The following is a 14325-nucleotide window of genomic DNA, read 5'->3' on the forward strand; positions in this document are numbered from 1 at the left end:
GGCCAAGGACTGTCTTACAGGTAGCATTCCTTCAAATTACTTCAGGAATGTTTTCTGCTATCACAATAACAAAATCTGTCGTTTCGGCATATGTGTGTGCGCATGTGTTCGTTTCTATCCGTCCAAATGTCGGTGTATTTCCTCAATTCATAGCGAATAATTGAAATGTTTGCATATCTTCAATATTTTGACGGTATATTTCCGCTAACAGCTTTTGTGAATAATAATTTTACAAAAAGTGAATTATCATGGTATATTAATGGAAAGTAATTTACTATGTCGGATTAATGTTTTATAATTTTTTGACTACTTTTAATAAATACAAGCATATATTTAATGGTAAGTGCTACTTTTAATTTGCTATTTTTTTTTTAATTTAAACACTTTGCATTCTGCGCAAACCCATTATATACACAAACATATTATTCCAAAGCTTCAACGCGATCACCATTCTGCTGCTGTAATGGTTTGGTGCGGAATTTTCTGTAAAGGCGACTCCTCATCATTTCTGTGAAAAAGGGTAAAAAATGCGGCAATAGTGTACCAACAGAATTTTTAGAAGATGGAGTAAAGCCGTACTCTCTTCGATAGAGAGCATGGATTTTCCAGTAAGGAATTGCACAAGAACTCAAGGCAAAAATCGCGCAGTAGATTAGAGTGTGTCCATAATAAATCGAAGATGCGTTGCTTTCACATTTACTTTTTTATACCTTGAACAGGGTATATTAAGTTTACTACAAAGTTCATAACATCCAGAATGAAACGTCGGAGTCCCAATATAAAAGATATCTGAGTCGATTTAGACATCGCCTTCCATCTATCCGTTTGTTTTTTATAGTAGGAGGAAGCATCGAAAGCCAAAGTGCTCTGCTAAACCTAACCTACTCCCATCTCATGTCTCACAGGGGACAATTGGACTAATTATTACTTCATGGGAGTGAAGAAGACATTTGAGTCTCCTCTATTGTACGGTCTGACTGACGCCTAATCTGTTGTAAATATCTCAATCATGCCGCTTCGCCGACAGCTTTATAGAGGACTCGCATATAAGCACAGTCAAATTTTCCACCGTGAGACTACATCCAAGTGCGGTTTTCAGCTTTTCCCTTATACTTGAAAACCGAAGGCTATGATTGAGTATGTGTTCAGAGCCTTCTATACACTCTGTACACGTCGGACAGTATAGACTAAAGTCATGACGATATTTATGTAGGTAGGTTCTAAAGCACTCAAGGCCACTGAGTTTTTGGGTTAGGTGGAAATCCAGGTCCCCATGTTTTCTATCTACTCACGAATATATGTCCGGAATCGATCTGCGGGTCCACCGTCCTTTGCATGAAGTTTGCCCCCGTTGCTGTCATATTGCAATGCTTTTGATCCTAATCTCTTTTTGCTGCGATAGACGTCCCTAATAAGTTATGTATACTATATATTCGCGCGAATTCGTCTCCCTGGATGTCAATCGCCGCCATACTGGCTAATACCTCAGCAGCGACATTTGATATGTTTCGGAAAGCACTTATCACGCGTTTTTCAGAAAGCCTATGCACTGCGTTAATTGGTCTAGCATTTGATTTTATATCTAAAGCCTGTATCCATATTGGAGCTGCATATAGTATAACTGAACTCATTACCTTAGCTATTAAAAATCATCAGCTGGAACACACACGTCCTTTATTTCTTTTCAACCACGGTTATTTACGCGAAGTTTTTTTTTGTACCACCATTCCACCTTTTCCCACTTATTGTACACTTCCCAGTATCAACTTCTCTTAGTGCGTCAATAGTGGTCCTCTTTCTTAAAAGGCCGTATTATCTCTCTGATAACTTTACCAATCACCACTACCTCATGCATGCGGTTGATATGAAAGATCTTCAGGTGGTTTTTTTGGCTTTAGGAGTAGATGCTGTACCTTCCATGAATCGGGGAACACCTCTTTTAATATACACGCATAGTGCATGTTAACAAACATACTGGGTCTTAGAATTATGGCTTCTTTTATGGCTCTATTTGGTATACCATCTATTCCAGGCGCTTTGGAGTTTTTGATATTTTTCTCAATAGCCAATAGTTCTTCTGTGACTAATAGGGGTGGCTTCGTTTCGCTAAACTTAGGAAACAATGCTTCGACAACATTTCTTACAAAAAAAGATTGCTGCAACTTATTTTTGAACTTCGACAGACAAATTTTGTATTCCGCTCTCCAGAGATCTATGTTTGCCATTTCACAGAGCTTTTCGAAACGTGATCTTTAACTAGGGGTAATGGCTGACTTCAGCATTTAAATTTTTCTCAGATGCGGATTTAGTTTTTACCTCTCTGGTTACGCTGTAGGCGGCGTTTAGTTGAGTGACAGAGCTTCCTCAGCTTGGCGATTTCCTATTTCCACCAGTATATCGGCTTTCGATTGTTATTATATCTCTATCCGTCTGCCTGTCGGTTTATATACATATATGCAAACAAGTCATCTCCAAGAAGCTGCACATTTGTCGGAACCGCCGATAACGGGTCACTATAGCATATAGCAGCCATGCAAACTTACTAATCACATCTAAACTTTTGTATTTGTGAAGGGTGTTATAAGGATTTCAGACCCATCAGCCTCTCCTCTTTTCTGCTTAAAACCTTGGAGAGGCTGATGGACTGGTATTTAAGGAGGCGCATTCCGAGAGACTACCTATCAGGAGCGCAACATGCGTATCGTAAAGGCAGGTCGGTGGATACTGTCCTGCACACTATCGTGTCGTGGCTGGAGGAAGCCATTGAAGCTAAAGATTTCGTGGTTGGGACCTTCCTTGATATTGAGGGAGCTTTCAACAATGTCTTGCCGGAGGCAGTCATAACTGCTCTAGATGGTCTTGGGGTTGAATCGAACCTCAAGCATCTCATCTTCAGTTTTCTGTGTGACAGAGTGGTGGAAACAGAATGGGGCAGCGCGCGCGCGCGTCGAAGTGTGAGCAGGGAAACCCCCCAGGGCGGGGTTCTTTCTCCTCTTCTATGGATTCTGGTCGTTAACGACCTTCTTAAGAAACTAGAGGATCTGGGCTGTCGGGTGATTGCCTTTGCAGACGATGTTGCACTTATGGTCAAAGGAAAATTCCTTAGCACCGTATACGAGCTGACGCAGGGATATCTCGGCGTTGTAACAAAATGGGCGGTAGGAAGTGGACTCGCCATAAACCCGAATAAAACAGAAATGGTTTTATTTAGCAGAAGATATAAGATCCTAGTGGCACCTTTGCCGCGAATGGGAGGTATTTGCCTACAACCGGCAGAAACAGTGAAGTATCTAGGGCTCATCCTGGATAAGAAGCTTTCATGGAAGCCGAATATCGAGGAGAGAGCCAAAAAGGCATCGATTGCCCTATACTGCTGTAGAGAGCTATCGGCAAAAGGTGGGACCTCTCACCGAAGGTGGTCCTCTGGCTCTATGACACCATAGTAAAGCCTATAATGTTCTATGGAGTCTTTATGTGGTGGAGGGCTTTACAGAGGACCACACTTGCTAAGAAACTCGGAAGCGTTCAACGGGCTGCGCTCATCAGCATGTGCGGTGCATTAAGGTCCACCCCAACCATGGCACTTAATGCAATTTTGAACATAACGCCCGTTGACATTGCCGGAAGGTGGTTGGCCGCAAAAGTGGCGATTAGGCTCAGGGAATCTGGGTTCCTAAAGGAGCGTGTTTTTGAACACTCAGACATCCTTACAAGCTTTGACTGTATCCCGGATCATCTGGATCAAGGAGTCGCTGTATCAAACTCTCGCGGTTCCTTCTCTACCCATATACCGAAGAGGGAGCTATGGGTGGGCAGAAGCCGTTAGCTTCTTTACGGATGGGTCAAAGCTTAGGGGGAAGGTTGGTGGAGGGGTTTACTGTCGGGAGCTCTCCATCAGCTCCAGTTTCAGACTTCCCAACTACTGCAGTGTCTTCCAGGCTGAGGTTGCAGCCATCAAGGTAGCAGCAGATCTGCTACTCCGGAGAGTGTCCACCTTCAGGGAGGTGACCATTCACTCAGATAGTAGAGCAGCGATACTAGCCCTGAACTCATTCACAGTGCGTTCAGGGCTGGTTGAGGAGTGCCTGGCAGCACTGTCCCTGGCGGCGACAGTATTTACTATAAGACTTGTATGGGTGCCGGGCCACAGCGAAATAGCGGGTAATTGCAAAGCTGATGAGCTAGCAATGAATGGGAACGGGTCGGTGCTCCGGTGTCCTCTTGTGTCCTACTACTGGATAGTTGGGCCTCGCGGATGCTTAGCCAACGTTGGGCCAGCATTGGTACTTTGCGCGGTCGGAAGAGCATTCTGGCCCAGAATAGATCGCAGAAGATCTAACGATCTCCTTGCCCTCAATAAAGCTAGCCTCTCCTTAGTGGTGGGGCTTTTGACGGGCCATTGCCCTATTGGCACACATGCTATAAGACTTGGAATCTTACCGGATGCCGTGTGCAGAAGCTGCTTAGAAGAAGATGCGGCAGAAACTAGCCAGCACTTTCTTCTTGACTGTCCCGCATTCGGGATGTTTCGGCTGTTAACGCTTTTTCTTATTTTATCTTAATTCTACTTCGACAACAATAGTCTAGAAACAAGTATAAAATCAGAATTTAAAGAGTTGCTGCAGGTAATGACTTCCCAGAATTTTTTCGACATACTATACTTTTGTTCAGATCTAGAGCTTACTGTTTGACAGTCTACATCACCGTGCAATAAATACATTGGATTCAAAATCTTATGCCATAAACGGTTCGTAAGTCACCATTTCAACCTTCGACCACGCAAAGCTATTGGACGACGTCATTTTTGCTTTTAATCAAAAGTAATGAAGCATAACAATATTAATTAAGTTGTATTTATTCTAAACATTAAAATCACATACTGATAAATGCATATTAATATTATGTATACTATATAAATGTATTTACAGAAAAAATTTTCTTGATAAAACTAAAATTAGTAAGCTTCATTATGAACTACATATGTCAATCTTATAAGCTAACGCCAATAATTGATTCAATGGAAAAGCTAAGTTTTGGCTTCTTAACGGGCGTAATTAAGTCCACACTCTGCGCTTGCGCACCATTCGGTGTGGTAGCAGGTGTCACTTGCGCAGAAGAAGTTAGTGCTGTCGGCGTTGACAAGGGGTTGGTATGCCACAGCGACAAAGGGGCATAATGCGAGTCGATGGATGGCGGAGCAACGGCAGGACATTTTTCGAAGTTGCTGCAGAAGGAATAGGTGTCAGGCGCAGCTGCTGGAAACAATGTGGGCGTGACAAAGTAGGGCGGCAGTGGCGGTGAGCCCATATAAGCGCTACCATGACCGTGTGGCAGCGTATTGGGCATGGCGATTGTTGCATGCGGCACGTCGGTCGTGTGAAATTGTGTTAGAGGCGTCGTTGTAGACAGCAATGTGGCGGCATCCAGATTCACCCAATTCAGTTCGGGATCGGCGAAGGCGCGTCGCTTACGGATACGCTCCAGTAACGGTGAATTAATGGTGGGAAAACGTTGCTTGTATTCTGGAATAGTAATGAAAGCAGCATGTTAATGAAATGTGTCGCTCAAGATCAGTATGTGTGTGTGTGATTGTTTTAACACATTTAAGTGAATAATTCGTGCATTTTGTAGCGGAAATGGGTAACTGCCCCCAAATACGACGATTTCATGTTACAAGGATTGCTCTTTTTGAAGTGTGTGAATGGCACCGATGCATTCAGCAGTGAAATTTTCACAAGTCCACGGAGAAAGTAACTAATTCGTCAATTAGACACTACCAGCCTATTGGCTGTATTGGTAATTTGATGAAAATTGACACCCACGAGTGGTTGATCGTCTAAGCGAGCAAAAGGATGTTGTAAATTCTGTCGGCCGCTGCAATTGAGTTACTTCGCGTGCATTCACGTAAACAACGGATTTCTCTGGAAACCAGATGGAACGCGCAATTTCAAGTGTTTTCCATTTCAGCCTACATTTCTCCATAGTCTCTGACAGGAACGTATGGTTAATGAGTCCACGCATTCACACACACACACTCGCAAAGAAATGTCTAATGCTGCACCAAACGTCTGCGTGTGTTGAGTTAGTCAAATTGCAGGATATCGTCAGCACATGTCCTCACAAATGACTCCAATTACAAATACAATTGGTTAGTCCACAGCAATTTGCTATTATTTTCATATTTCTTATGTGTTTTTTCAGTTGCACTGAACTTTTTTGTTTATTGTTGTTGGTGTTGTTGCTGCTGTGGCTGTATTTCCTGCATTTGTAACATTTTTTGTTTTTATTTTTGATTTTTTCTGTGTGCATTTGGCCCTCTTGAAACTTTACATATATGTTTTGGTGTGCGTGTGTGGGTTGCCTGCACTGCAGTTTATACTATTTTATGCATCTTAAAGCATCAAATTACTAAGTAATTGAATTTTCTAAGTGTGGGTCGCTGTGGGCATCTTAAGCGTAGACACTGGTGTTTGGTTCGGAGGCGACAGTGTGTCTGGCTTGTCTGCATCGTCTCAGACAGTATGGCACCAGTCTAGGTCTCGATCTGTCTGCCAGTGGTCAACAATTAGACATATGTACATATGTATGTGTATACTTAGTACACACATGTATGTATGTATGTCGTGGTGAAATTTGAGTAGTTAGTTCGTTCATAAGTCATATTTTTTTAAGTTATTTTTTGTGTGATTTATTTTGCGGTTTGAGACCGAAAAAAGTGATCTTACAAAGTGAATGTGTCCACATGCACATATGTATGTATATGTATATGTAAGTGAATTTTTTTTCAGACATTATCACACGACAAATTACTTTATGCAGCAGACAATTTTTTTCAATACTAAAGGTTTTACAGTTTCAAAGGAGAATGTCTGGCAATTTTTATCATGGAAAAAAATTTAAATCGAGTTTGCTTGAAATTTTGTATTTTCCAATGAAATCATGACTACGGACCTATTGAAAATCTTGCAAAGGGGTTTTAGGGAGTCTACTGTAACACAAACATAAGTATTTGAGTGGCAGAAAGAATTCGGTTAAGGTTGTGAAGTTATCAAAAATTTGCAGCTAGTCCATCCATGATAACAACGAAAGCGTTAAAGAAACAGGGCTTGAAAATATCCACGTTGGCATCGGAGAGATAGCAGAGAATCTCATAATCTCTTTTAGAACGGCTCAACATATTTTGGTTAATGTTTTGGTTATGAAGCGTCTAAATTCTAGAATCGTTCTAAAAGACCTGAATCTGTTGCAAAAATAACGACCAGTAGCAGATGACTCCATATTTATCAATATAATGTCGAAACTGTCCAATATTCTAGCTGATGACAAAACCGAAGAAACTGCAATTCGATGAAGGCATTGACGGCTAAGGGTTGTGACGGGTGTATGGAAAATTGTTTCTATCGTTGGCATGGTTCTTTGGGCTCAGCAGCCTGTTTTGGAATTGACAATAAAAATTTGTACAGTTTTACATTCTTGTCAGTCCGATTCAAATTTGATCATTTGGTATATGTACATTAGTTATATCATCTTATACACATAAATAAATCTTCAACATAATTTTCATGTAATGACATGTCCATTAAAATTGTTAATTTCCTTGAAAATCATTCAATACTCAAAGCTTTCCACAAACTCAAAGTGTTGAAAGCCAAATGGTCGGAAATTTTAATATCAACCATAATTTCGTTTGAATATTTCAATCAAGGCACATATTCATTACGCACATACATACATGATTTCATAGTTTCCTGTATAACCTCAAGGAAATTATGACTAATCATATATTAAAAGTTGTTACAATACCAACAGAGAAAGATATTTAGAAAGATTTAGTTGTTACTTGACCTACATACATATATATTCCAGGGTTAGTGCGTCAGTACTTAACATAGGCTTCGCAAAAGCTAGTGCTTTACGTACAGCAACTATATGTAAAACTATGTAATGTAAAAACATAAAGAAAAACCGTCCCAGAGAGAGACATTCTGAAATTATCCCTCATCTCTGATAACTTGGACTACTGCGTCGGGGAGCCTACTCCTAGTGGCATCTTCTCCACGCAAACTTGAGTAGGGCGGAGTCGTTTGAGAAGCGGTACAGTGAGGCCTTTCACGGATGGATGAAAGCTCTATGGAAAGTTGGAGTGGTAATCTTCTGTCGGAAGCTCTCAATCAATTTTCACGCAGCCAGACCATTTTAGTGTCTTTTAAGCGGAAGTGGCAGTCACCAAGAAATCGGCAGATGTACATACTTCTCAAAAGTGGCTGCGAAAAGAGTCAAGGAGTGCATGATCTAAATAGCAGTAGCTACTTTCTTATTAAACTGGGTGCCTGGCCACAGCGGAGTCGTCGGAAGCTGTAAAGTCGATGATCTTGCAAAACAACCTTATCCAAATCACATCAGTATGGGAGTAAGCAGGTGTTTCCCGCTCTTCGTGCATTCGGACGTTAGATCTATGGGACTTGCTCTAGCTCAGCAAGCAGCACTTGAGGCCTTCTGCCCTAGAGTGAAACGTAAAATATTCATCTTAGCAAGGTTCACATCGACGCAATGTTGGGTTTTCACACTGTACCATTCTCACTCAAGCGGTGAGGCTAAAGATTTTCGCGGATGCAATGTGATTGTGGGGCTGATATCCGCACCAAACATAACACGCCTAGCTGTCACTGTTTAAGGTGCATGCAAAAGATCAAAGTGCGTTTCGGGTTAACTGAATTAGAATAGACGCACTTAGCAAATTCATCCGTTAGCCAAAATGGATTCCACTTTTTTTTTAAATTAGACCACGAGTGGGGTATCGTAACGTGTGAACATATCTATTACTTGGTTTTTGTGAAAATGGAAGTAATAAGCTCTAACTTTAGTGAATTTGTGTTTCTCCAGTATGAAGCATCAGGGTTCGATGTTCCGTCGAGGTATGTATATTGAAAAACTCTATGGCAGTGTGGCAAACTGTTAACACAAAATTTATATTTGCCTGCTTCAGTCACTGGAGCTCAAAAAATAATAAATAATATCCATCAATAGAAAACAAAAATTGCTTCGAACAGAGATATGAATATTAGCTAATTTCTTTGGTGTGGCAAAATGAGAAAATATTACCAATCCATTAACACGCCAGTCAATTATATACATACATACAGATGTCTAACAGAAGCGCTTCAAATATTAGCAAATAAATGCATTACCAGCACAGATTTTGATTGATACCACATTCGACTGATGAGTTTAGGTGAATTGTTGCTATGTGTAAACAAAAAACAAAAACAACAAGTGGAAAGAAATACAAAGGGAAATACCAAATCCTTTCGAACAACTCACATATGTATATGGAGCTGTGCAAATGCAGAACTCACTGAGCGTGTGGACTTCTGTGTGATTGGACTGGAGGGAGCATACGTAATGTGGAAGCTGTCGACAGCTGGTGCCAAATGAAACTGTCTATCAAAGCGTGCGCCGGCTGATGAGCTGACTCTCCCCACAAATTGAACTTCAATTGAGCAACAAATGAATAAACAAAAAACCGAAAATGAATGAGAAAGTAAGTTACATGGATGAAGAAGCAGAAACGATTGTGTGGCACGATCAGCAAGATCAATAATCACTACATTAATAAAACTGATTCAATGAATGAATGAAAAAATTAGTTCGCCGAAGAAAATTTGTGTGGCAATACGATGGGCAAACTCATTTAATAATTATTGCTTATGATTACCCAAATAAGACTAAATACTTTTGTATATATTTTATCAAACTCACCTTCCATAGCAGCGGTTATGTGCAGCGTTGTTTGTTGTAGTGAGCGCAAACGTTGCTTGTAGATCTTTTTTTGTGCGATCAACGCCTGTTTGGTGCGAAATGAACTGGAAGTTGCTTTAACATCCGCATTACCGCACGTTTGTGTTGTTGTGCTTGTTGCTGTAGCACCTTCACTCAACACGCTCTGACCACTCGACTGTGCCTCCAATGCTTCCATAGATTGCTGGCGTCGCAACGCCACCTGGGCGGCCATCACACGCTGCCGATCGACAACCAACTGACAGTTCGGACAGCAACATTCACGCCAGCGACAAAGCTTTTTGTGACCTTTGACACAAGAGATGACGCCGTGATTGCGACAGCGTGCACATTTCGGTGTGCGCAACATGCGCGACTCCTTCTGCGGCGCCGGCGGTGGTGAGTTGGTTGTGGCCGCGGAAGCGCAAGAGTATATGGTGGAACTGCTGGAGTTGGGTGAGTAGGTGGTTAGCGTTTGTGGCGGCGGCGTCATGCTGTTGTGGTGCATATCGTGCGCTATGGTTTGATCTGATGGGGTGGGCGATGTGGGTGGCGTGTATTGTCCGGGCATTACGGCGAGTGGTTTTATGGTTATGTCGGGTTTTTTTTAGGTTTTTAAATATATGGCAAAGCCGACGGCGCTCAAATTTTAAAATTCTGTAATTATTATCAGTCTTCTTTTTAATAATTTTCTCGAAATTTTCTTTGCAAATTTCACTTTATCCCTTGTAATATTTACTAAACTCGCACTTATCACTTCTAAAACACTTTAATATCGATTATGCGATCGGCGGGTATTCTCCAACTGTTCGCCCGTTGCTTGCTTGTGAAAGTGTGCCGCGTGTACGCTCAGTTGGTTCCTCTTAAGATGACTACTTAAAGCAAAGAATTGTTTCAATATTTGTTTAGAAGCGGAAATTATCACACATACAACAATATTTCCACAAATATATCGCTTTTACGCCCATATGGCTGCACATCCATACAAACAGACAGCTAAACCAAATTGAAATGTGGCAGGCACTAAGGCAAAAGTAACAAAATTTTAAATGCCTGTAATTAGAAAATTCAGTTTTCCACACATGTTGTTGTTTTTGTTTTTATTTTTTTTGGTTTTATATGTTTACTACAAGTAATTTCCTATTCTACTTACAGCTGCACAACACAACCTCATGCAGCAGCAGCAAAGTGTTGGCGTATATTGTTGTTGTCGCGTTCCTATTGGTGGCGATCGTTGAACGATACGCCGTCTTCTTTGACCAATAGGACGCAAGTGTTGCTCTTGTGGATCGTCGGGCCAGACGGTGAGGCGCGTGTTCAAGTGTTTTTGGCATCGTTGCCAACGCGTATAGCCTTTGTTGTTGGTAAAAGAAAGTGTTGATCGCAGAGTGTAAAAAATAATTTTGTTGGGTAAGTGAAGTCAATAATTGCCTTTATGTAAGTGTATTAGTTTTGTTATTGTTACAAATTGCATGTCAAATTGTGAGTATCATTTTGTGGTTTTCACAAGAAATTTTCTTCAAGAATGATTGAGTTTCGCTCGTTCAAAGTGTACAGTACGCTATTATTGTTAATGAGCCCTTTACCCACTGATCACGAACTGATAATTACAATTCAACGTGAATATCATAACTAAATTCTTTATTGATATTTTTCTTTTCCTCTTTCCTTACAATTTTATGAAAAGTTATCTTAAGGGTTATATTTTTCGTTTATAGAAAAAAAAATAATTGAAAATATTATTTTATCTGTAAGAATCTTATTTTAGAATTACACAAGTAACTTTAACTTATGATCTTGTGTTGTTGCTCCGGATTTGCTATACATATCTACCAATTACATTTTTTTCTGATTTCAAAATTTCGTTGACAAAGTAATTTAAGTTCTCTTTGTTTTGAGGCGGTAAATGTTATCTATTCTGTATCTCTAGTTCTTTTATTTAATTCAACAAGAATAATTGAATTTATCTTTATAATAGGTAAATTGAATCCCGACCTACCATAGTAAAACACAATTTTTTTGGCTAATCCTTTAAGGATTATACTCTAATTATATCGATGCTCCAAGTTTTCGATACTATTTTTGTAGAATGATTTGTTCTTTGCTTCAAAATAGGAACCAGTTTCGGCGATCACCTTCTCACTCGACGAAATTTTCTTCCTACCGAGCATTCTATTTGATCTGAGAACAGGAAATATTTGCTGGGGGCCAGATCTGGAAAATACGGTGCATGCAAAAGTAATTAGAAGCCGAATTCATGGATTTTCGCCATCATTTTTACTGACTTGTGACTCGGTGCATTGTCTTGGTGAAATAGCACTTCCTTTTTCTTCAATGGCGGCCGTTTTTCGGCGATTTCGTCCTTAAAACCCTATGTCATAATTACTTTTGATAGTCCTTCTCATTTCAAGGTAGCCAAAAACAGGTGTTGTAACCTTGCCAGCCCACTGTTGCGTTTTTCCACGCTTTGGAGCGGGTTCATCATGAACAGTCCACTCGGATGACTAACGATTGAACTTCGGAGTGCAATGGTGGACAAACTAATAATGCGACAGCTGTCAAATTTATATACCCGTTTTGAAGGTTATGGCTAACTAGAAATCATATGGATTTAATTCTAGTAGCGTCATCTATGTGTCAGGCTGGCGATTTTTCAATTGACAAGATAAACCCCGTCGAAATTTTCGTCTCACACCTACTCTTGGATTGAAAAGCCTTTAGCCTAACAATGAAAAAATGGTTTGAGAAACGAAATGCGACTATGTTCATCATAAAAAGTATTTTAATAAATAATCAGAGGCGTCCTGCACGTCTGTCAATCTATTTATATGCGAATTAGTTCTTCAGTTTTCTAGATATCGATATGAAATTTTACACCCATGCTTTTCTCCACAAGAATCTACTCGGAACCGCCAATATCGGGCCACTGTACCATATATGTATGTATGTAGCTTTTGCAACGCTCATATCTCCGAACATATTATTCCGATCGAACCACACTGGTGTAGAAGTGCCATTCAAACTGACTGCTCATATTCAGGATAAATATCTTTTTATATCTTCTGTGCAGCCGAAGTGATCGTTTTTTCGTATTTTCCATTGCAACTTCAGAGTCATAGGATAAAATGGCATGGAACTGAGAGTACATTATTTTAATGGGCACACCTAGTCTGAAATTTTGAAAAAATCGATTTTTATTTTTTTTCATATTTCGATAGGTTATACCTTTAAAAATAACATACTAAAATTTCAAATCGATATCTGAAACAGTTTTTGAGTTACAGCCATTTAAAAGAGTAGCCGCTCGGCAGTTAGATAACGATCATTTTATCTTTAAACGCGTTTTTCTCTAAAGCGCATTTTCCGAATTTGCTGCAGTGATTACTCAAAAACAAATGATCCGATCACTATCGAATTTTTTTTACATGTTCTATATGTATATAGTCACTACCGGCAGTGAAGGACCTTTTTTTCGCGCCGTTGGAGATCGACTATAACTTAAAAAATATTTAATTTTTTTCTTCAAAAATTTCACTGTATATTCTTGAAACATGTATAAATATATTCTTAAAATTTTGAAATAATTGATAAAGTATTTTTTTTTTAATAAAAATCACCTTTTTTTAGGCCATTACACTAGGTGTGCCCCTTAAGTTAGTCCCCTTAGTCTACTTGTATGTTAGCGACTTTTTGTTTGTAAAGCGATCTCACGGCCAAATCAAATGCTTTTCAGACAATGCGTTACATTCTAGCATCAACATATAGAAGAAAACTTCTTATAAAAATCATAGCATTCTACGAAGTATATATGGATATAAAATTTATTATGATAACATTTTCAGTTATTCGGTCCCTGATTGCCTCTAACTGCCATTTAACTGACCGTAAGCGGCTGCGTTTTGTCATTTAAAGATGTTTGTGGCTCTAAAGAGCATTTTACAGTTTGATGGTCTTTATAATATGTATTTCTAAGTTTTTTCACAGAATTCACCTTATTTGTTTTAGATTTTAACGTTGGTAGCCCTATGATGATTTTAACCATATTGCTCTTACCTAAAGTTGGAGCAAGGAATTTTGTTATACATATGTATGCCTTGTAACGGTTGTATTCCAAACTAATGATGGTGGTCCTCTAACCTCCACTGCCCGACTGTTCCTTTGCATATCCTCCAGATGTATGACTTGGTGTTGGAGCAATGGATGGTCTTATTTGCCGCTTAACTATCTATAGGAAATTTAGAAGACTTATTGGTTAAAGTTGGTGTCGCCTTGAAAGACAGATGGCATTTGGTTTAAAGAATCTCCTATGCCTATCTTAAATGCGATCAGGACACAATTAGTGCTTGTTTATCACATTTAGAATGTGTATACCATTTTTTCCGTCCGGTTAACTTTGCAGTGGTGTCTAGAAAACCGCCGTCAAAGGAACTAAAGATTTTTTTGAAAATATTTTATTATTTTCTACGTGAAGACTAAAAATAAAACTAGAGTATAAATTTTAATTTATCTGTTCGTATTTATTTATGTATTTCTGTATGTATGTATGTA

At 39.6% G+C, this 14325-nt stretch overlaps 1 protein-coding gene across 1 annotated transcript; it reads right to left on the reverse strand.

The window, feature by feature from the left end:
- Window positions 1–4989: 4989 nt before the first annotated feature.
- On the reverse strand, window positions 4990–10841 carry LOC115066061 (uncharacterized). The gene is made up of 2 exons (XM_029549684.2): window positions 9760–10841; window positions 4990–5522 (listed from the first exon to the last, which is right to left on the reverse strand). The coding sequence occupies exons 1-2, from the start codon at window positions 10346–10348 to the stop codon at window positions 4990–4992; spliced, it is 1122 nt and encodes a 373-aa protein (XP_029405544.2). The 5' UTR covers window positions 10349–10841.
- Between the last annotated feature and the right edge of the window lie 3484 nt (window positions 10842–14325).

The sequence above is a fragment of the Bactrocera dorsalis genome, chromosome 4 (assembly GCF_023373825.1).
Source record: "Bactrocera dorsalis isolate Fly_Bdor chromosome 4, ASM2337382v1, whole genome shotgun sequence".
In the NCBI taxonomy this organism is placed as follows: domain Eukaryota; kingdom Metazoa; phylum Arthropoda; class Insecta; order Diptera; family Tephritidae; genus Bactrocera; species Bactrocera dorsalis.

Excerpts from the sequence above, each read along its gene's own strand:
- LOC115066061 (XM_029549684.2), bottom strand. The coding sequence starts at position 10,348 with ATGCCCGGACAATACACGCCACCCACATCGCCCACCCCATCAGATCAA. Across the intron at positions 5,523-9,759 it reads CATAACCGCTGCTATGGAAG|AATACAAGCAACGTTTTCCC; the intron begins GTGAGTTTGATA and ends TTACTATTCCAG.